Here is a 22,904-nt window from a genome sequence, read left to right as displayed (position 1 = left end):
CTTGTTGCGAAGCATGGGCTCTAGTGTGTGTGAATTCACTAGTTGCAGTGTGTGGGCTCAATAGTTGTAGCACACAGGCTTAGTTGTCCCGAGGCATGTAGAATCATCTTGGACTAGGGAAATAAACGTGAGTGCCTTGCATTGGCAGTCAGGTTGTTAACCACTGGACCACCAGGGAAGTCCATGGGCTTTGCTTTTGTACCTTTTTCAGTTAATAGGGGAGAAAACTGAAATTAGCAAAAATGAGTGTTGTGATAGACTACTGGCACAATTTTGTGAAACTTAGAGAGCTTAGTTGAATTCTACTGATTTAAGTGAGAAACTTTGTATGATAGACAGCCAAAACAAAGCAAAAAAAAACAACACTAAAACAGTCCAAAGCAAATGGGAAAACTTGCAACACATAGGGTGAGCATGGGCTTTGGAATTGGACAGATGTGGATTCGAAACCTAGTTCCTTTCTTTATTAGCTAGCGGACCTTGCATAATGTACTCAGCATTGCTAAACCTTAGTTTCTTGTTCTATAAAATAGAAATAATGTGAGTCTTGCGAGGTTATAGTTAGAATTGCAAAAATATACAAACCTCATAATATGGAGTCTTGTTTGTGGTTTAGTTGCTGAGTCGTGTCTGACTCTTTTGCAACTCCATGGACAGTAGCCCACCAGGCTCCTCTATCCACGGGATTTCCCAGGCAAGAATCCTGGATTGGGTTGCCATTCCCTTCTCCAGGGGATCTTCCCAACCTCAGGACTGAACCCATGTCTCTTGCATTGGCAGGAAGGTTCTTTACCACTGAGCCATTAGGGAAGCCCAATATGGTGTCTGGCACATAGTAATTATTGTTAGAACTGGGATCCCAGTAAGCCTTAGTGATAGGGGCTCTATAGGAAGTGAGAACACCTTGGGCAAAGATTTGGTCCAGCCTAGGCTTTATTGACTTACCAGACATTCCTTAGTGATTGGGGCTCTATAGGAAGTGAGAACACCTTGGGCAAAGATTTGGTCCAGCCTAGGCTTTATTGACTTACCATACATTCCAGTACATTTGTAGAGTGTGGATTCACCTCCCTCCTTGGTTTTTTTTTTTAATTAATTAATTAATTTTAATTGGAGGCTAATTACTTAACAATATTGAAGTGGTTTTTGCCATACATTGACGTGAATCAGCCATGGGTGTACATGTGTTCCCCATCCTGAACCCCCCTCCCACCTCCCTCCCCATCCCATCCCTCAGGGTCATCCCAGTGCACCAGCCCTGAGCACCCTGTCTCATGCATCGAACCTGGGCTGGTGATCTGTTTCATATATGATAATATACATGTTTCAATATTATTTTCTCACATCATCCCACCCTTGCTTTCTCCCACAGAGTCCAAAAGACTGTTCTTTACATCTGTGTCTCTTTTGCTGTCTCGCATATAGGGTCATCATTACCATCTTTCTAAATTCCATATATATGTGTTAGTATACTGTATTGGTGTTTTTCTTTCTGACTTACTTCATTCTGTATAATAGGCTCCAGTTTCATCCACCTCATTAGAACTGATTCAAATGCATTCTTTTTAATGGCTGAGTAATATTCCATTGTGTATATGTACCACAGTTTTCTTATCCATTCGTCTGCTGATGGACATCTAGGTTGCTTCCACGTCCTGGCTATTGTAAACAGTGCTGTGATGAACATTGGGGTACATATGTCTCTTTCAATTCTGGTTTACTTAGTGTGTATGCCCTATTTCCAGTTTTTTAAGGAATCTCTACACTGTTCTCCATAGTGGCTTTACTAGTTTGCATTCCCACCAACAGAATAAGAGGGTTCCCTTTTCTCCACACCCTCTCCAGCATTTCTTGTTTGTAGACTTTTGAATAGCAGCCATTCTGACCCGTGTGAGGTGGTACCTTATTGTGGTTTTGATTTGCATTTCTCTGATAATGAGTGATGTTGAGCATCTTTTCATGTGTTTGTTAGCCATCTGTATGTCTTCTTTGGAGAAATGTCTGTTTAGTTCTTTGGCCCATTTTTTGATTGGGTCGTTTATTTTTCTGGAATTGAGCTGCAGGAACTGCTTGTATATTTTTGAGATTAATTCTTCATCAGTTGTTTAATTTGCTATTATTTTCTCCCATTCTGAAGGCTGTCTTTTCAACTTGCTTATAGTTTCCTTCGTTGTGCAAAAGCTTTTAAGTTTAATTAGGTCCCATTTGTTTCTTTTTGCTTTTATTTCCATTACTCTGGGAGGTGGGTCATAGAGGATCTTGCTGTGATTTATGTCGGAGAGTGTTTTGCCTATGTTCTCCTCTAGGAGTTTTATAGTTTCTGGTCTTACATTTAGATCTTTAATCCATTTTGAGTTTATTTTTGTGTATGGTGTTAGGAAGTGTTCTAGTTTCATTCTTTTACAAGTGGTTTTACAGTTTTCCCAGCACCACTTGTTAAAGAGATTGTCTTATCTCCGTTGTATATTTTTGCCTCCTTTGTCAAAGATAAGCTGTCCATAGGTGCATGGATTTATCTCTGGGCTTTCTAGTTTGTTCAAGTGATCTATATTTCTGTCTTTGTGCCAGTACCATACTGTCTTGATGATTGTAGCTTTGTAGTATAGCCTGAAGTCAGGTAGGTTGATTCCTCCAGTTCCATTCTTCTTTCTCAAGATTGCTTTGGCTATCTGAGGTTTTTTATATTTCCATACAAATTGTGAAATTATTTGTTCTAGTTCTCTGAAAAATACCATTGGTAGCTTGATAGGGATTGCATTGAACCTATAGATTGGTTTGGGTAGTATACTCATTTTCACTATATTGATTCTTCCAATCCATGAACATGGTATATTTCTCCATCTATTTGTGTCCTCTTTGATTTCTTTCATCAGTGTTTTATAGTTTTATATATATAGGTCTTTTGTTTCTTTAGGTAGATATATTCTTAAGTATTTTATTCTTTTCGTTGCAATGGTGAATGGAATTGTTTCCTTAATTTCTCTTTCTGTTTTCTCATTGTTAGTGTATAGGAATAGAAGGGATTTTTATGTGTTAATTCTATATCCTGCAACTTTACTATATTCATAGATTAGCTCTAGTAATGTTCTGGTGGTGACTTTAGAGTTTTCTATGTAGAGGATCATGTCATCTGCAAACAGTGAGAGTTTTACTTCTTCTTTTCCAATCTGAATTCCTTTTATTTCTTTTTCTTCTCTGATTGCTGTGGCTAAAACTTCTAAAACTATGTTGAATAGTAGTGGTGAGAGTGGGCACCCTTGTCTTGTTCCTGACTTTAAGGGAGTTTCGATCTCTGTGCTTGTGATGTGTCTGTTAAGATTTTCTATTTCTTCCTGGTTCAGTTTTGGAAAGTTATACTTTTCTAAGAATTTGTCCATGTCTCCCAAGTTGTCCATTTTATTGGCATATAGTTGCTGATAGTAGTCTCTTATGATCCTTTGTATTTTTGTGTTGTCTGTTGTGATTTCTCCATTTTCATTTCTAATTTTGTTGATCTGATTCTTCTCCCTTTGTTTCTTGATGAGTCTGGCTAATGGTTTGTCAATTTTATTTATCTTCTCAAAGAACCAGCTTTTAGCTTTGTTGATTTTTGCTGTGGTCTCTTTTGTTTCTTTTGCATTTAATTCTGCCCTAATTTTTATGATTTCTTTCCTTCTACTAACCCTGGGGTTCTTCATTTCTTATTTTCCTAGTTGCTTTAGGTGTAGAGTTAGGTTATTTTTTAAAATTTTTTCTCTTGTTTCTTGAGGTAAGCTTGTATTGCTATGAACCTTCCCCTTAGCACTGCATTTACTGAATCCCATAGGTTTTGGGTTGTTGTGTTTTCATTTTCATTCATTTCTATGCATATTTTGATTTCTTTTTTGATTTCTTTTGTGATTTGTTGGTTATTCAGAAGCCTGTTGTTTAGCCTCCATATGTTTGTATTTTTAATAGTTTTTTCCTGTAATTGACATCTAATCTTACCGCATTGTGGTCAGAAAAGATGCTTGGAATGATTTCAGTTTTTTTGAATTTACTAAGGTGATATTTATGGCCAGGATGTGATCTATCCTGGAGAAGGTTCTGTGTGCACTTGAGAAAAAGGTCCACAGCTGGCTAGCTGTCCTCTGGCATTCACTCAGTCCTTTGTTCTGTGGCCGGGCCCAAGAGTGCCTTGGGTTAGAGCTTTTTGCGGGAAAGTTCTCTCTCTCTCTCTTTCTCTTTTTTTTTCCTCTCTCTCTGGCTAGCTCACTTTAGCTCCCTCAGATTGTCCTCACGGCATTCAGGCCCAGTCCTTACCCTAAGCAATGCAACCTGCGCCTCCGTGTTCAGTCCCTGCCTGCTGGTGGTGGACATGGGCGTCTGGGCTACTTCTCTGCTGGGAGTTGTGGTTAGGCGTGTAATCTGTAGGGTTTTTTTTTTGTTTTCTTCTGGTTATGTTGCCCTCTGAGATTCCAAAACTCCCCACAGACCTGCCGGTGAGAGGGTTTCCTGATGTTTGGACACTTCTTCACCACTCCCTCCCCGAATGGGTCTCCGTCTCTAACTGTTTATCTCTCTTTTCATCCTTTATATTTTGTCCTACCTCCTTTCGAAGACAATGGGCTGCCTTTCTGGGTGCCTGGTGTCCTCCGCCAGCATTCAGAAGTTGTAAATTTGTGGAATTTGCTCAGCGTTCAAATGATCTTTCGATGAATTTGTGGGGTAGAAAATGGTCTCCGCATCCTATTCCTCCAGCATCCTAGGACTGCCCCCCCCCGGTTACTTTTTGAGGCAGATATGGGATTGACTTTGAGTGGAGAGTTGGGCTGATTGCATATTGCCCTGAGTCAGATTCCACTGACTCCTTTGCTGCTACAGGCTCTCCTATGGCTCCTTCTGGCATTTCTGTGCCAGTCAGTGAGCAAATACTGAAATTTGTCTGACATCCTCTCAGGCTGAGTGTGCTAAGTAAGGTTGTTTAACCCAAGTATCTATATGAAGAAGTCTGTAGGAGTTCTGGGCAGAAGAGTGAATAGTGGATAGTCCAGGCCTTTGCCAGATAAAAAGCTACCATTTAAACTTAAAGAGATGTGTTATTCTCTCCTTGTTTATTTGTTTTTAAAATATATGTAGATAAATGTGTATATATCCTCTTTTTAGCTAAATGTTAGCATACAGCACACATATACACATACTTCCCTTTTGATTTTGAAATAATTATACTCACAAGAAGTTACAGAATAGTACAGAGAAGTTCCTATGTATCCTTTACTCGGTTTCCCCTAATGTTACATCTTACATAACTTTAGGACAGTACTACAGCCAGAAAATTGCCATTGCCACAATATGTATGTATAGTTCTATGTTATTTTATCCTGTGTGTATTTGTGTAGTCATGACCATGATCAAAATACAATGCTGTTCAGTTCAGTTCAGTTCAGCCACTCAGTCGTGTCTGACTCTTTGAGACCCCATGAATGGCAGCACGCCAGGCCTCCCTGTCCATCACCAACTGCCGGAGTTCACTCAAACTCACGTCCATTGAGTCCGTGATGCCATCCAGCCATCTCATCCTCTGTCGTCCCCTTTTCCTCCTGCCCCCATTCCCTCCCAGCATCAGAGTCTTTTCCAATGAGTCAACTCTTCGCATGAGGTGGCCAAAGTACTGGAGTTTCAGCTTTAGCATCATTCCTTCCAAAGAAATCCCAGGGCTGATCTCCTTCAGAATGGACTGGTTGGATCTCCCTGCAGTCCATGGAGCTCTCAAGCTGTTACATCACCACAAAGATTTTCCTCTGCTAACTACTTTGTAGACATAGCAGCCCCTCCCTGGAAATCAGCACTAACCCCTGGTAGCCACTAAATGTTTTGTCTCTATAATTTTGTCATTTCAAGAATATGTAACTGCAATCCTATAGAATGTAACCTTTTGAGTTGACTTTTTTCACTCAGCATGATGCCCTTGAAATCTATCCAAGTTGTTATAAATATATCTGTCAATAATTTATTCCTTTATATTGCTGACTAATATTCATGGTATGGCTATTCCCATAATTTGTTGGGCCATTCATCCACTGAAAGATATTTTCATTGTTTCTGATTTTTGGCTGTTATGTATGAAGCTGTGAACAATCATGTACATTTTAAATTCAGCCTCATCGGGTCTTAGTTGTGGCACACGGGATCCTCGTTGTGTCACGTGAGATCATTGGTTGTGGTACATGGACTGTCTAGTTGCGGCATGTGGACTCAGTTGTTTGGCACATGGGCTTAATTACGCCATGGCTTGTTGTATCTTAAGTTCCTGACCAGGGATCAAACCCACGTCCCCTGCATTGTGAGGCAAATTCTTAACCACTGGACCACCAGGGAAGTTCCTCGTGTACCTATTTTTGGGTTAACATAAATTTTCATTTCTCTAGGATAAATGTGTTCAGAAATGTGATTGCTAGGCCATATATGAGTGTATGCTTAGTTTTTTTTTTTTTAAGAAATTGCCAAACTGTTTTCCAGAGTGTCTATACCATTCTTTATTCTCACCAAGCTGCATGAGATCCAGTTTTTCTGTTTCCTTGTCATCTTTTGATGTCACAATTTTTTCTTTGAGCCCTTCCATTAGGTATGTAGTGATACCTCACTGTGGTTTTTATAATTCTCTAGTGGCCAGTATTGCAAATAATATGCTTATTTGCAATTTGTAAAAAATAATTATTTGGTAAAATGTATCTTAGTATATTTTGCTCATTTTCTAATTATAGTGTTTGTCTTTTTACTATTGAGTTTTGAGATTTTTTTAAAAATATTTTCTGAAAGCTAGTTCTTCATCAGACAGATGGCTTGCAAATAGTTTTCCTATGTGTAACCTGTCTTTTAGTCTTTGAAACAAGATCTTTCACAGAGCAAAAGTTTTAGATTTTAATTTAATTCAACTCGCTCATTTTTTTGTTTGTTTATGAATCATGCTTTTGTTATCAGGTCCAAGAATTCTTCGCCAAGTCCTAGATGCTGAAGATTTTCACCTACATTTTCTTACAGCTTTATGTTTTACATTTAAATCTGTGATCAACTTTGAATTTATTTTTGTATAAAGGTCTATGGTTTACATTGTGGTAATCAGAGTTATGAGATGATCCCCCAAATCTCCCACCCAACATACATCAATTGTGTAATTAACTCCCTCTTCTTGAGGGTGAGAGCAGTAAATAGGAGATCATACTGGGTTGGGCCTGACTTAATCAGATGAGCCCTTTAAAAGAAGGTGAAATGGGAAATAGATGGGAAAACAGTGGAAACAGTGTCAGACTTTATTTTTCTGGGCTCCAAAATCACTGCAGATGGTGATTGCACCCATGAAATTAAAAGACGCTTACTCCTTGGAAGGAAAGTTATGACCAACCTAGATAGCATATTCAAAAGCAGAGACATTACTTTGCCAACAAAGGTCTGTCTAGTCAAGGCTATGGTTTTTCCAGTGGTAATGTATGGGTGTGAAAGTTGGACTGTAAAGAAAGCTGAGCACTGAAGAATTGATGCTTTTGAAATGTGGTGTTGGAGAAGACTCATGAGAGTCCGTTGGACTGCAAGGAGATCCAACCAGTCCATCCTAAAGGAGATCAGTCCTGGGTGTTCTTTGGAAGGACTGATGCTAAAGCTGAAACTCCAATACTCTGGCCACCTCATGCAAAGAGTTGACTCATTGGAAAAGACTCTGATGCTAGGAAGGATTGGGGGCAGGAGGAGAAGGGGACGACAGAGGATGAAATGGCTGGATGGCATCACTGACTCGATGGACATGAGTTTGGGTGAACTCTGGGAGCTGGTGATGGACAGGGAGGCATGGCGTGCTGCAATTCATGGGCTTGCAAAGAGTCGGACATGACTGAGTGACTGAACTGAACTGAACTAAACTGAAGTGTCAGAGATGTGTTCTTCTGCTGGCCTGGAAGAAAGCAAACAGCCAAGCTGAGGAAGGAGGAGTCCTTTTGGCAAGGATCTGAGGAAGGTCCTTAGGAGCTTGACAGCAAGAAAATGGAGACCTCCATTCTACAACTGGAAGGAACTAAATTCTGCCAACAACCTGAATGAGCTTGGAAGAAGGCCCTGAGTCTCAGATGAGAAAAAAAATCAAAGCTCCAGCTAACACTTTTATTTCAGCCTTGCAAGACCCTGAGACTAGGATCCAGCTAACCCTGCTAGACCTGTAGAAACTATGAGATGCTAAAAATCTGTATTATTTTAAGTCATTAAGTTTTTGGTAATCCTGAAATGTGATGCTGCTTTTATGCTTATGTAGATGAGAAATCTGATTACTGGAGCTTGCAGCTGAGTGTTAGGGAAAGAAATGGGATGTCTCTGCTGCCAGGCACATTGGGTTGGTCAATTGCCTCCTGGATGTGGAGGCTTCCTGGGGCCTAATGTTGTGGCTTTCTGACTCTAGGCTACTCACTGATTCAGTTTGTGGGGTGCTCTCCTTCACACCAGTAGGGGAAGAGCTGTCTAGTTCAGTCGGTCACCCCGTGATGCAGAGGGGTGCTCTCCATGCTTGTTGATTTCTTACTTGTATTTTTGAGCTGGTATTCCCAATGGAGGGCTTCCCTGGTGGCTCACCGATAAAGAATATGCTTGCCAGTACAGGAGATGTGAGTTTGGTCCCTGAGTTGGGAAAATCCCCTGGAGAAGGAAATAGCAACCCACTCCAGTATTCTTGCCTGGGAAATCCCATGGACAGAGGAGCCTGGCAGGCTACGGTCTATGGGGTCGCAAAGGAGTTGGACCCCATAGACCAGTATATGTATGTGTTTATATTTTTATACTTGTGACACTAATAAATAAGCTCTATAACATAAAACAAACATAGAAAAATTTTAATATATGATTTTAAAAGATTTTTAAAAGAAAGTTTAAAAAGTTAATATAAAAACTATGGAGACATTAGAAAGATCAGCAGTTGCCAGTTGGGGAGGAGAGGGGAATGAATAGGTGCAGAGGAGTTTAGGTCAGTGAGCCTGGTGCTCTGTTCCACCTACAGTGGTGGGTACATGTCGTTATACATTTGTCCAGACTCACAGAATGCGTAACACCAAGAGTCAGCATTAATGTAAGCTATGGGTTTTGGGTGATGATGTGTCAGTATAGGTTCACTGATTATAGCATACGTACCACTCTGGTAAAGGATGTTTTGGGTTTGTCGGGGCAGGGGTTATAGGAGAAATTTGTATACTTCCCACTCACTTTTTCTGTGAACCTAAAACTCTGAAAATTAAAGTTATTCAAAGAACTAAATATAATATGAAATCTGTATATGGAAGTCTTCAGTTTTGTTTTTTTTTTTCCCATTTTAACTCACTTTGGAGACTGATTACATCTCAGTTGGTATACAAGACAATGGACTCTTCCTATTTTTTTTAATAAAGTAAGAGATAAAATTTTCACTCTTTGATATAGATTGGCACTGGTGTCATCACTTGGTCCGTTTTTTAAGCATTGATATTTCCTGTCAGTTATGTTGGGAAAAGCTGGAAGGATTTTGCAGTGCAACAGAGCTGAGAATCGTGTCCTCACTTGTTTATTTACTTTCTTGCATTTCACCATGAACTGTGTGTACTCTGTATGGTTAAGTAGTTTATGCAGTAAATTATTTACATAGTGTAGTCTTTACAGTAGTTTACAATGTTAAGAGGTAGTCTTTAAAATCTTCTATATAAAGTTTGCTAGTTTTCTTGTGACAAAGTAGTTCAAAGTCCTCTTGAACTTGAGTGAATTATGGCACTTTTCTATAAAATAAAGAGAAGAGATCTCAATCTGTAGACCTTTTCTTTGATGGCAAGTGGCTATCAAAAACATTATATCTAGAAAAAATCTTTGAAGGAACTTAAGACAAAATACATTCTGTCACAACAGATTAAAAAAAAAAGTGACTGCTTTATTGAAGGATTTTTATGTAGCATTATGAAAATAGCTGTTTGGAAGTGTTTCCAGAATTTTGGAATTTTTCTAAAAATGATCTAAATCTGTAAAATTCATTTATGTATACACATAAAAAATCTGTTCAAATTTTTGTTAAAAATATAAAATGTATTTAAATGTAAAATGCATTTATGAAGATATAAAAACAGGACATATAGTAATAGAAAGAACAATTGATTCAGGAAAGTTGGCATTTTCTAGCCAAAATTCCAATCAAAGCATTTTTTACTTGATAGGATTGAAGCATGCATGTCATGATTTAATAAACACAGCCAGTGGTGTACTTCCGCCAGGGGCATCTCCCCTCTTTACCATGCGTTGCGGGAGTGGTGAGGGTGAGGACTCTGTATTAGACTTCCAAATTGCTATAGAGGTTTCCCCTCTATCTGAAAGCAGAGCATTCCTGTGAAACCTGTCATAAGCTGAAATGGCATTAAATGAAGGAGCAGTTATCATAGGCCCCATCTTGCTAATGAATCAACAAAATTAATGGAGACAAAGCACAGATGCTCACAGATATAGCACAAAGTGGTGGGCTATATGTGGGCTGAGATGCTGAGAACAGTTCCCAGGAAAGGAGTTTAGAGGGTCACTCTTACAATCCTGGGTGAATGCTGCCTCCAGATGGGCTCCCTGCAAAACACACACCTTTCAGAACACCTGATGTTTTTGCATTTTGACTTTTTTTAAGGTGAAAACAAAAATCTTCTTCAGGTTTCTTTCAGTTAGCGAAAACAGGTACTAATGCATGTGAAGTGAAAGTGAAATGTCATAAGGTAAACTTTTGAAGACTAGGGGATAACCTGTATCGCCTAAAAGTTATACCAGATTTTTGAAGTTGTAAAGCATAGAAAGAAAAGACTGTGATGCTGGGAGGGATTGGGGGCAGGAGGAAAAGGGGACGACAGAGGATGAGATGGCTGGATGGCATCACCGACACGATGGACGTGAGTTTGAGTGAACTCCGGGTGTTGGCGATGGACAGGGAGGCCTGGTGTGCTGCGATTCATGGGATCACAAAGAGTCGGACACACTGAGTGATTGAACTGAACTGAAAGCATACCCAATCATATTTCTCACACTAAAATCATTAGTTACAACATTTTGTTGAGCCTAAGGGCTTTCATACTGTTAAAGCCAAGTTAAGTCCCTCTCCTACTTCTCATGGCTGTATATGCGTAGCTTCAAGTCCACTTGTAGCTGGTTACATCTTTGTAGGAGTGCTTTCTTCTGTATGTTTTGGATAGGATTTCCCAAAAATTTTGTTTCTGGCCCCTTCTACTTTCTATTCCTTATTGATTCCTTGGGATTCATGTTTGCTGAAAGCACTCTTGTCAGCTTTGATGTCTGCACACGCACGCACACACATCCACGTAATTCCATGTGGTAAAGCAAGGAGGTTGAAGGCAGTCTCCCGTCCCGATCAAGTCGTTCCTATACAACTTTGTACTGGAATGTCATGAAGAACCACGTATTTAGGGCCAGGGCCAGAAACCAGACATCCAGACTAGAGTCCGTTTCTGGATCTTAGACTGGCTCTTGACTGGGGAACATAGTTGCTATTTGCAGACTACTAGTAACAGACCCCTATGAACAGTATGAAAAGGCAAAATGATAGGATACTGAAAGAGGAACTCCCCAGGTCAGTAGGTGCCCAATATGCTACTGGAAATCACTGGAGATATAACTCCAGAAAGAATGAAGGGATTGAGCCAAAGCAAAAAGAATAACCAGCTATGGATGTGACTGGTGATAGAAGCACAGTCCGATGCTATAAAGAGCAATATTGCATAGGAACCTGGAATGTCAGGTCCATGAATCAAGGCAAATTGGAAGTGGTCAAACAAGAGATGTCTAGAGTGAATGTCGACATTCTAGGAATCCGCGAACTGAAATGGACTGGAATGGGTGAATTCAACTCAGATGACCATTATAATTACTACTGTGGGCAGGAATCCCTCAGAAGAAATGGAGTAGCCATCATGGTCAACAAAAGAGTCCGAAATGCAGTACTTGGATGCAATCTCAAAAACGACAGAATGATCTCTGTTCGTTTCCAAGGCAAACCATTCAATATCACAGTAATCCAAGTCTATGCCCCAACCAGTAATGCTGAAGAAGCTGAAGTTGAACGGTTCTATGAAGACCTACAAGACCTTTTAGAACACACCCAAAAAAGATGTCCTTTTAATTATAGGGGACTAGAATGCAAAAGTAGGAAGTCAAGAAACACCTGGAGTAACAGGCAAATTTTGCCTTGGAATACAGAATGAAGCAGGGCAAAGACTAATTTTTGCCAAGAAAATGCACTGGTCATAACAAACACCCTCTTCCAACAACACAAGAAAAGACTCTATACATGGACATCACCAAATGGTCAATACCGAAATCAGATTGATTATATTCTTTGCAGCCAAAGATGGAGAAGCTCTATACAGTCAGCAAAAACAAGACCAGGAGCTGACTGTGGCTCAGACCATGAACTCCTTATTGCCAAATTCAAACTTAAATTGAAGAAAGTAGGGAAAACCACTAGACAATTCAGGTATGACCTAAATCAAACCCCTTATGATTATACAGTGGAAGTGAGAAATAGATTTAAGGGCCTAGATCTGATAGATAGAGTGCTTGATGAACTATGGAATGAGGTTCATGACATTGTACAGGAGACAAGGATCAAGACCATCCCCATGGAAAAGAAATGCAAAAAAGCAAAATGGCTGTCTGGGGAGGCCTTCCAAATAGCTGTGAAAAGAAGAGAAGTGAAAAGCAAAGGAAAAAAGGAAAGATATAAGCTTCTGAATGCAGAGTTCCAAAGAATAGCAAGAAGAGATAAGAAAGCCTTCTTCAGCGATCAGTGCAAAGAAATAGAGGAAAACAACAGAATGGAAAGACTAGAGACCTCTTCAAGAAAATTAGAGATACCAAGGGAACATTTTATGCAAAGATGGGCTCGATAAAGAACAGAAATGGTATGGACCTAACAGAAGCAGAAGATATTAAGAAGAGATGGCAAGAATACACAGAAGAACTGTACAAAAAAGATCTTCACGACCCAGATAATCACGATGGTGTGATCACTCACCTAGAGCCAGACATCCTGGAATGTGAAGTCAAGTGGGCCTTAGAAAGCATCACTACAAACAAAGCTAGTGGAGGTGATGGAATTCCAGTTGAGCTATTTCAAATCTTCAAAGAGGATGCTGTGAAAATGCTGCACTCAATATGCCAGCAAATTTGGAACACTCAGCAGTGGCCACAGGCCTGGAAAAGGTCAGTTTTCATTCCAATCCCAAAGAAAGGCAATGCCAAAGAATGCTCAAATACCACACAATTGCACTCATCTCACACACTAGTAAAGTAATGCTCAAAATTCTCCAAGTCAGGCTTCAGCAATATGTGAACTGTGAACTTCCTGATGTTAAAGCTGGTTTTAGAAAAGGCAGAGGAACCAGAGATCAAATTGCCAACATCCACTGGATCATGGAAAAAGCAAGAGAGTTCCAGAAAAACATCTATTTCTGCTTTATTGACTATGCCAAAGCCTTTGACTGTGTGGATCACAATAAACTGTGGAAAATTCTGAAAGAGATGGGAATACCAGACCACCTGATCTGCCTCTTGAGAAATTTGTATGCGGGTCAGGAAGCAACAGTTAGAACTGGACATGGAACAACAGACTGGTTCCAAATAGGAAAAGGAGTTTGTCAAGGCTGTATATTGCCACCCTGTTTATTTAACTTATATGCAGAGTACATCATGAGAAATGCTGGGCTGGAAGAAGCACAAGCTGGAATCAAGATTGCTGGGAGAAATATCAATCACCTCAGATATGCAGATGACACCACCCTTATGGCAGAAAGTGAAGAGGAACTCAAAAGCCTCTTGATGAAAGTGAAAGTGGAGAGTGAAAAAGTTGGCTTAAAGCTCAACATTCAGAAAACGAAGATCATGGCATCCAGTCCCATCACTTCATGGGCAATAGATGGGGAAACAGTGGAACAGTGTCAGACTGTATTTTTTGGGCTCCAAAATCACTGCAGATGGTGACTGCAGCCATGAAATTAAAAAACGCTTACTCCTTGGAAGGAAAGCTATGACCAACCTAGGTAGCATATTCAAAAGCAGAGACATTACTTTGCCAACAAAGGTTCGTCTAGTTAAGGCTATGGTTTTTCCAGTGGTCATGTATGGATGTGAGAGTTGGACTGTGAAGAAAGCTGAGCGCCGAAGAATTGATGGTTTTGAACTGTGGTGTTGGAGAAGACTCTTGAGAGTCCCTTGGACTGCAAGGAGATCCAACCAGTGCATTCTGAAGATCAGCCCTGGGATTTCTTTGGAAGGAATGATGCTAAAGCTGAAACTCCAGTACTTTGGCCACCTCATGCGAAGAGTTGACTCACTGGAAAAGACTCTGATGCTGGGAGGGATTGGGGGCAGGAGGAGAAGGGGACGACAGAGGATGAGATGGCTGGATGGCATCACTGACTCGATGGTCGTGAGTCTGAGTGAACTCTGGGAGCTGGTGATAGACAGGGAGGCCTGGCGTGCTGCGATTCATGGGGTTGCGAAGAGTCGGACACGACTGAGCAACTGAACTGAACTGAGTAACAGACCGTTTAACCCTCATTCTGTGCTGCATCTCTACACTTGTAAAGTATTGGAATGAAAGTAAATCAACTAAATGAGCAACCTTTCAGCCTGTGTAATAATAAAGATAATAATTTTCCTTTAATTCCAGGTGCCAAGGAATAAAATTTGATACTAAAAAAACTATGAGAATGTTATCATTATAAGACTTTCTTTCTTAGGAAAGACATCTTAAATAGTAACTTTTATTGGCCCTAGTGGGAAAGAACCCACCTGCCAATGCAGGAGACATGAGAGACAGGGGTTTGATCCCTCGGTTGGGAAGTGCCCTTGGAAGAGGGCATGGTAACCCACTCCAGTATTCTTGCCTGAAGAATCCCATGGACAGAGGAGCCTGGCAGGCTACAGGCTCCTACTGAAGCAATTTTAGCACACATGCATATGAACACATGCACAACTTTTATTATTTAAAAATTTTATTGGAGTATAGTTGATTTACTATGTTGTGTTAGTTTCTGCTGTACAGCAAAGTGAATCAATTATACACATACATATGTCCACTCTTTTGTAGATTCTTTTTCCAGATAGGGCATTACAGAGTATTGAATAGAGTTCTCTCTGCTCTGCAGTAGGTCCTTATTAGTTATCTATTTTATATATAGCAGTGTGTATAGTCAATCCCAATCTCCCAATTTATCCCTCCCCTTTTACCCCCTGGTAAACATAAATTTGTTTTCTACATCTGCAACTTTATTTCTATTTTGTAGATAAGTTATTTGTACCCTATTTTTTAGATTCCCCATATAAGCAATATCACAATATTTGTCTGTGTCTGTTTGACTTTACTCAGTATGAGGATTGCTAGGTCCATTTGTATTTTGGCAAATGGCATTACTTTATTCTTTTTATAAAAATTTATTTATTTTTTAACTGAAGGATAATTGCTTTACAGAATTTTGTTGTTTTCTGTCAAACCTCAACATAAAATCAGCCATAGGTATTATTCTTTAAATAATACCTTTTACTCTCACAATGAGACATTTTCTTGTTAGAATGTAAACATTCATTAGCTTTTAGTATTCTTTATGTTTGAAAAAAATTAATATATTCAATATGTATAGAGTATCTTATATTTAAAATACTTATGTCCAATAATACCCCTCAGAAATAGAGTCTTTCTTTAATGAGTTAAAATAGTAATTTTCTAATACCATTGTCGTTATTATAGCTAACATTTACCTGAGTGTTTGTTGTGTGCCAGATACTTACTATCTGTTCATGTATTAAATTCATTTAACCCCCTCCCCACACAATCTTTGTGAGGTAGGACTCATTTTCCCCATTTTATGGAGATATATTATTTTCACATATTTGATATGTCTGGTCTATCTGTTTTATATGGTTTATTTATGTAGTATATAGAAATGAAATATACCCATAATTACATAATTTAAAGTAAAATGTCAGGTTCTTGCATCCCAATTACTTACTCAAAAATATAAATAGAAAATTTACTATTCTGTTGGCATCTCGGCCTTATGACATTTTTCACTAATTGTTCCTTCAACTAGCATCAGCTTCCTAAGACTTCCACTTTCCCTGAAGTCTGATTTTGAAGTCAGTCAAAACTACATAATATGTACATAACAAATTATATAAATAATATACTAGTACAAATGATAGTATCTCAGAATTATTTTTATTCTAAAACACTTATGCTTTTCCTTAAAATAGATGTGAAATTTTATGTTTGCACTTTCTCATCTTGTTATGCTGATTATAAACACAGTAGATTATCTCTAAATCAAAAGCCTATTTTTGTCCAGAAACTGCTTTTTGTTCTGTTTCTCGTGTAACTAGATAAAGCCCACTGAGATTCATATCTCATGGCATGGTAGAGTCAAAATCCCAAGGGCGAAAGACGACATGGAATACATTCTCAAATGTTGGGCATGCTGTTCATAGCATCATGCTGCTCTGTCATTGTTTCCTAATGTGAAAAGGGGTGATGTTTTAATCCAGGAGTGAGGAGTGCTGCAGAGGGCTAGACTTTAGGAGACTGATGGAGAGGTCATTAGATGTTCACTCCTTCCTCCTCCCTCCCCCTCCCCTGATTCCGACTGCCATTTCCATTTCTTCTACCAAGTTGGCGCCTTTCTTTTATACGAAAAGGTTGGATTTTTTCCACTGGCCTTCTTTATAACATAGTTTGAATCACTTTTTAATACTGGAAGTTAACATTCTTTATTCTTCAAAAGAGCTGTGGCGTCTTTGAATAGCTCTGCCATTTCATTGATACTCCTCCCCGCCTCTCAATTCTGAAGGAGGTTTTCATTTTAGAAGCATATAGTATATTTTACATGCATGAGTTCCATGAAACATACTTTCTATATTGATCACTGTACCTTTGCTGCTCTGAAAAAATACCCTACACAGTGTTATATGCTTTCATCTCTCAAATGAAATACTGCTTTAATGATTTTAAATGCTAAAGATTCTAAATCTTAAGCAAAAAGTAAGATTATTTTATTCTTTTTAATGTTATAAAGAAGTAATATGTGGTTTCTCTTAATACTGCCCCAAATTTTATAGTTTAATTAAAAGTAGATCAAGGAAGGAGCCAAAATAATTATGACTTTTGTTCCATCAGACATAACTTCTCAAAAAAGTATTTATTTTTTATTTGTTTTTGATTTTGGGTAATTTTATTATTTATTTATTTTAAATTTAAATTTATTTATTTTACTTAGAGGCTAATTACTTTACAATATTGTATTGGTTTTGCCATACATCAACATGAATCAAAAAAAGATTTGAAGGAATATCATTTATATTGTATATTCCTTTTAGAATATCATGTATATGAGAATCCATGAGATGTATTGGATTCCATTGAGTTGAATGGTTAAGGGAATGGCTTTGTATTATATTTTTACTGATCTGATCCTTACAACACTTTTAGAAATAAGCTAGAAAAGGACTCTTCTTCCCATTTTTACGGAGGGAGGAGATGGAGACCCAGAGAGACCACATGACCCAACAAGATAAAGCTAAGTAAGAGGCAGCGTGAAGACCAGAAAAAAAAATATTAATATGACTTCTTCCTGGCCCACCATCTCAATGGAGAAGATGAACGAATTTACAAAAGTGGAGAGAGACTCAGTGTAGGAAGAAACATATGATTTTATAATTTCTGATTTTTATCTACTTTTGAAATCTAGGGAAATATTTTGTGTTAGCATTAGCCCTAATCTTACCTTGAAATGACTCAAGGTAAGGAATGTGAGATGTGAGAGGACATGTGAGATGTTCCCAGACATGAAGTTGTACCATGCTTATTTAGTATTGGATAATAGAATTCACTTTTGTGTACTCTATCTTTTTCTGCCTACAGCTATACTTTTGCTTCTTTTTCTGACTTTGAATAAAGTATGGTTAGCAGTTTATTTGGAGAAGGCAATGGCACCCCACTCCTTGCCTGGAAAAATCCCATGGACGGAGGAGCCTGGTAGGCTGCAGTCCATGGGGTCGCAAAGAGTTGGACACGACTGAGCGACTTCACTTTCACTTTTCACTTTCACGCATTGGAGAAGGAAATGGCAACCCACTCCAGTGTTCTTGCCTGGAGAATCCCAGGGATGGGGGAGCCTGGTGGGCTGCCGTCTATGGGGTTGCACAGAGTCGGACACGACTGAAACGACTTAGGAGCAGTAGCAGTTTATTTGGACATGACTAAAGCAACTTAGTGTGCACACAGAGTAATTTATTCGTTAGAGTGTTAAGGTTATATTTTCCCAAGGCATTTTTTTTTCCCCAAGTTGAACATGCCTATTCAACTTGTGGCTTTTCCGCTTTTACAGACTTTTTCTTTTTTCCTTTCTTTCTTTTCTTTCTTCCTCTCTTCCTCCTTCCTTCCAGTCAGTCATCAGGCCATCCCTGAAGATATAAAGATGATTAGATTTGGCACACCATCTGGTCTAGGTAGCTCCTTGATGTAGTGAATATAAACATGTCAATGAATGCATTTCTGCCAAAGCAAAAAATGAAAAATTGCATGCAAGCATGAGGGACCCACAGAGAACCAGAATAGAAATTAACACTGCCTTTGGGCTCAAAAGAGGCTTCTTTAAAGAGGTGGTTTCTGAACTGGGTTTTTGAGGGCAAATAGGCTTTCGTTAGGCAAAAAGGTATGAATTTTAACAATTATACAAGTAACACCTACTTCTGTTTCTCAGACATTGCATGTGTTGTTTCTTACTTTTTGTTCACCAGATTATTTCATATGCATATGCCCAAATATCTAGTTTTGTAAAGCTCTCTCAAACCACTCTTCAGATTGAATATAATTTGGAAATTCTCAGACTGTCTACCATTGTTCTAAGCTGTTACTGTGGTTGGAACATGGTTTTCTTATAAATAATATAACATTGTATTGAACACGTCTTTGAAATGTTTGATTTTACTTTATTGTACTTGAAGTATTTTGAAAGACTTAAAAAAAGATATACTAGTACTCTTGGACTTAAAATTCATTATAGCTTCCTTTAGAAGCTAAAGTTTACAAAATATGATTACACTGTGATACAGAGACCCAACAATTCCCCCAAATATTACACTACTTAGGGAAGAGAAAGAATTACCAGCACTTGCTTATGTTATTTATTTTATTGTATCTAGTATAATGCAAGGACATAATTATGCTTTGCTTACAATATAGGAATTATAATATTTACTCTTAATCACAGGATTAGTTCAGCTCCTTTTGTTTCAAAGCACTTGCTTTTTAGGTGGATTGAAAATTACACTAAGCTTATTTTGAAATATCTTGCTTGTATATCCATCTACTGTGTGTCTTAAGATTGAAATTTAGGTCAAATTACAACTTGAATTTAACTTTACAAAGAAAATAAGTGTGCCACCTTTAAAAACTGCATTCTAAATTTTAAGCACAATAGATCAAAGTATGCCTTATTTAAATAAATAGTCTGGAAAAGAAATCTCAATTATTTTCTCCCAGACTTTCTTAAAATAGTCACTGTTCTCAATGCAAAATGTGAGGTTTAGCTTTATTATTTTAAAGGAAGATGAAAAGTTGTTTATTTTAAAATTTTAATGATTTTGCTTTAAAATTATGGAAATTCTCCTTTGGGACAGCTTTATTTGAATTGTATGTGACACTATTTTTATTTCTGAAGGCTATGATTAAAAGTTTCGTGGATGTCTACCAGCTTGCAAGCGCTAGAATTGCTACATTAGAAAAGGAAATGACATCTCATCGAAGTCACATTGCAACCTTGAAATCAGAACTTCACACGGCTTGTTTACGTGAAAATGCAAGTTTACAATCAGTAAGTCCTACACTGTATTTTTTGTCTTTGAATCTTGGGTCACATTTACACTCATGTTTTTGTTGTTCACCAATATGTCTAGTTTAGAATAAGTGATCAGTCAAGCAGCATAAAATTACTAAGTGTGGAGAAAATTTTGAAGGAAGGAAAGCAATTAATTTTTGCATTGTATCACGTATAAAGATATGCGTATTGTTATCAATGCAAAAACACTACATCAAGATTCCTTTGTGTTTGGTAGTGCAGCTGACAGTTGGGTTTGGCAGTGTGCATAGTTAAAGCTTTCAACTGTCTGAAGATTCAGTGTGTCCCATTAAAGACAGAATATTATTAATTATGCGTATAACCAAAATGGTAATTAGAACATGTGATTATTCTCTGTAGAAAACTAGACTTATCCATAATACATGCCTAGCTAAAGATGCATGTTGTGATTCATCTATATGATTAAAATTCAGTTTCAGCAGTCATTTTATGTCTTAAAATTTTAGCCCATGATGAAATTTGGGCTCATTTAAGACCAAACAAAATTTTTTTCCACTTGAAATACATGTTTGGGGAGTATAAAAAAATGAATGTATTTCTGACATAAAGGAATAAAATACAATTTCAACTTTTTCCTCAAGAGCCAGATATGTCAACAATGGGATTCAGAGGGTTATCAATAATTGGAATGTCTTTTTTCCTTTTTTGGTTTGATTTGAATGGATCAAGGTGACTTGTAACGAAAAACAGTATCGTTTTGCCATTCAGCTATTGACAAGTTTCAAATGATATATTCAACAGAAAAAGAGTTAACATAAAGTAAATAGATGCATAGCTGTGGTTTAGTTGTTCAGCTCCTTTGAGTAGTAGCTTGAGTGTCAGCATCCCAGTGAAGCTTTATGACCATGGTATTTGAAACTGCAACCACTAACCTTCCCCCACCCCACAGACTCATTCTCACCTCTTCTTGCTTGTGTATCTTCTACCTTCCTTGCTTTATTTTTTTCACTATAGCACTTAGCAACTTACACATTTTGTGTTTTATTTATTTTTGTCTATTTTGCTGCTTACCCTCGTAGAATATAAGTTCCATAAAGTCAAGCAATTTGGGGTATTTTCTTCACGGCTGTAAGGGCACTCTAGTGCTGAGAACAGTCTGGCCCATAGTAGGTACTCAGCAATTGATTACTGAATGAAGAGTTTCTAACACTTAATCCAGTAAATGAGCAAACTAGTTATTTGAGATCTGAGATGTGAATTCAGTTGAGTTCAATTTTTAAAATTACTTTGTTAATTTCTTAATGACTGAGTAGTAAATTGGACCTCAAATAAGAGAAGTTAAAATGAAGAGGAAACCTTTATAAAGATTTGTATAAGTATTTGGAATTCATTCTAGTATTTCTTTAAAACATACTTAGATTTCTTCCTGCTAGTTCTCTGATCCCAGTGGTTAATATTATATTATACTATGTCAGCTTTATTGGGTCATACTGTTACTGATTGTTCATTCTATTATTCATATGAGAATAGTTACTTATGTTTTGAGAAAGTTTGGTAAGGTGGGATTATTTACCCATGGACTCAAAAAAAAATTTTTTTTGTACTAGTTATTAAGCTATTGATATCTTAATGAAGGTCTGCTTAATATACCACATGATTATAATAAAGCTTCCCTTCTCAACCTTCTGAGAAGATTTACAGGATATGCCCATCATCTTGCTTATAAGAAGAGGTTCACGTAGGCAGTACTTCTCAAAATGGAATGTGTGTAGTGCGAACACTCTCCCCACAGGTTCTGATGTGTCGTAGGACACTGCCGCCTAATCCCATGCTTCCGTGGGATATATGCTATCCAGTCTGTTCCCTGGATAGTTGAGGATCACTATTTTAAAAAGAATAATGAATAAACAATAAACTATTCCCTGGATAGTTGAGGATCACTGTTTTGAAAAGAATAATAAATTTGTAATAAAGGAATAATAAATTAATAAATTTGTAAATAATAAATTAATAATGATAAATTCGTAACTTCTATTTTTCAAGACAGTTTTATATGCATTTTCTGACTTCTTAAGAACTCTCTGAAGGAGGTTAATCTTTTAATTTCATAGACGAGAGGTGATCTAGTTTGGTAGATAAGAGCTTGAGCTTTGGAATTATACCCATTAGAAGTAGAGTCAAGCGTAAATAAGAGAAAACTTGAGTAACATGTTTAAGACACTTTTTTTTTCTCATACAGTGGGAAGTCTAGAAGTAGGTGGCTATTGTCGTTAGGTTAGTGGTTCAACTTCTCTGTAATTTCTCTACCACTCCATGATAAGATGACAGCCCGATCTAGGATTTGGAATCGCATTCAGAGGAATAGGATGGCCCAGCAGTATCTGTTTTATATAAATAGTAAATCATTGAAAGGCTTTCCATTAAAAAAATTTAATATTTCTATCATATATTTATTAAGTATTAATATTTAAAAACTTTAATAGATTATAGATATTAAATATATATTTAAACATTTATATATTTAAAAAGGAAAAACCTTCCAAGGAAATTCCCAATGTATTTTCACTTATAGTCCATCAGCTGGAAATGGGTTGTGTGACCCCCTAAGCTCTAATGAGTCAAGGGACAAGGGAATAAGGAATGAATAGATACTGGGTTAGCCAATTGATCATATATCTGATTTGCCATACAAATCAGATATATCTAGATTCCAGTTCAACCTCTGTTAGTTGCTAACTGGGGGGCTTGGGTCTCAGGTTTTCATCTGTACAATGAGGATGATGATAGTACTCTCTAATAGAGATGTTGGGAGGTCTAGAGAAGTGTTCAAGTACTTTGCACTTTCCCTTGCACTTAGTAATCCAAAAAAAGTTATCTATTAATTTATTACCATTATCTTTATAGAAGGTAATTGAGATTACACCACAGGAAAAGACTGTTTACTAATATAATATCTTCAGCTTCAAACCAAGTCACTTTGTACTGCTTCCTACTGCAACCTTGAACATGTAACTCCTGCTCTGTGATCACCATCAGTATTTTCCTGTAGCT

General features: G+C 37.8%; 1 protein-coding gene across 8 annotated transcripts in view; it reads left to right on the top strand.

Annotated features, from left to right (window-relative positions):
* CCDC171 (coiled-coil domain containing 171) overlaps positions 1–22,904 on the top strand; it is a 341,259-nt gene that overhangs the window by 270,064 nt on the left and 48,291 nt on the right. For all 8 annotated transcript variants that reach the window (XR_009737984.1, XM_061425240.1, XM_061425244.1 and 5 more), the window contains one exon: positions 19,716–19,868. Coding sequence is in view for 7 of the 8 variants with exons in the window: in XM_061425240.1 (XP_061281224.1) it covers positions 19,716–19,868 (153 nt within the window). In the remaining variant the exon portion in view is untranslated. The remainder of the gene's footprint in view (positions 1–19,715; positions 19,869–22,904) is intronic.

The sequence above is a fragment of the Bos javanicus genome, chromosome 8 (genome assembly GCF_032452875.1).
Source record: "Bos javanicus breed banteng chromosome 8, ARS-OSU_banteng_1.0, whole genome shotgun sequence".
Taxonomy (NCBI): domain Eukaryota; kingdom Metazoa; phylum Chordata; class Mammalia; order Artiodactyla; family Bovidae; genus Bos; species Bos javanicus.
The sequence above is the reverse complement of the archived record's forward strand: the minus strand, read 5'-3'. Positions and strand labels throughout refer to the sequence as shown.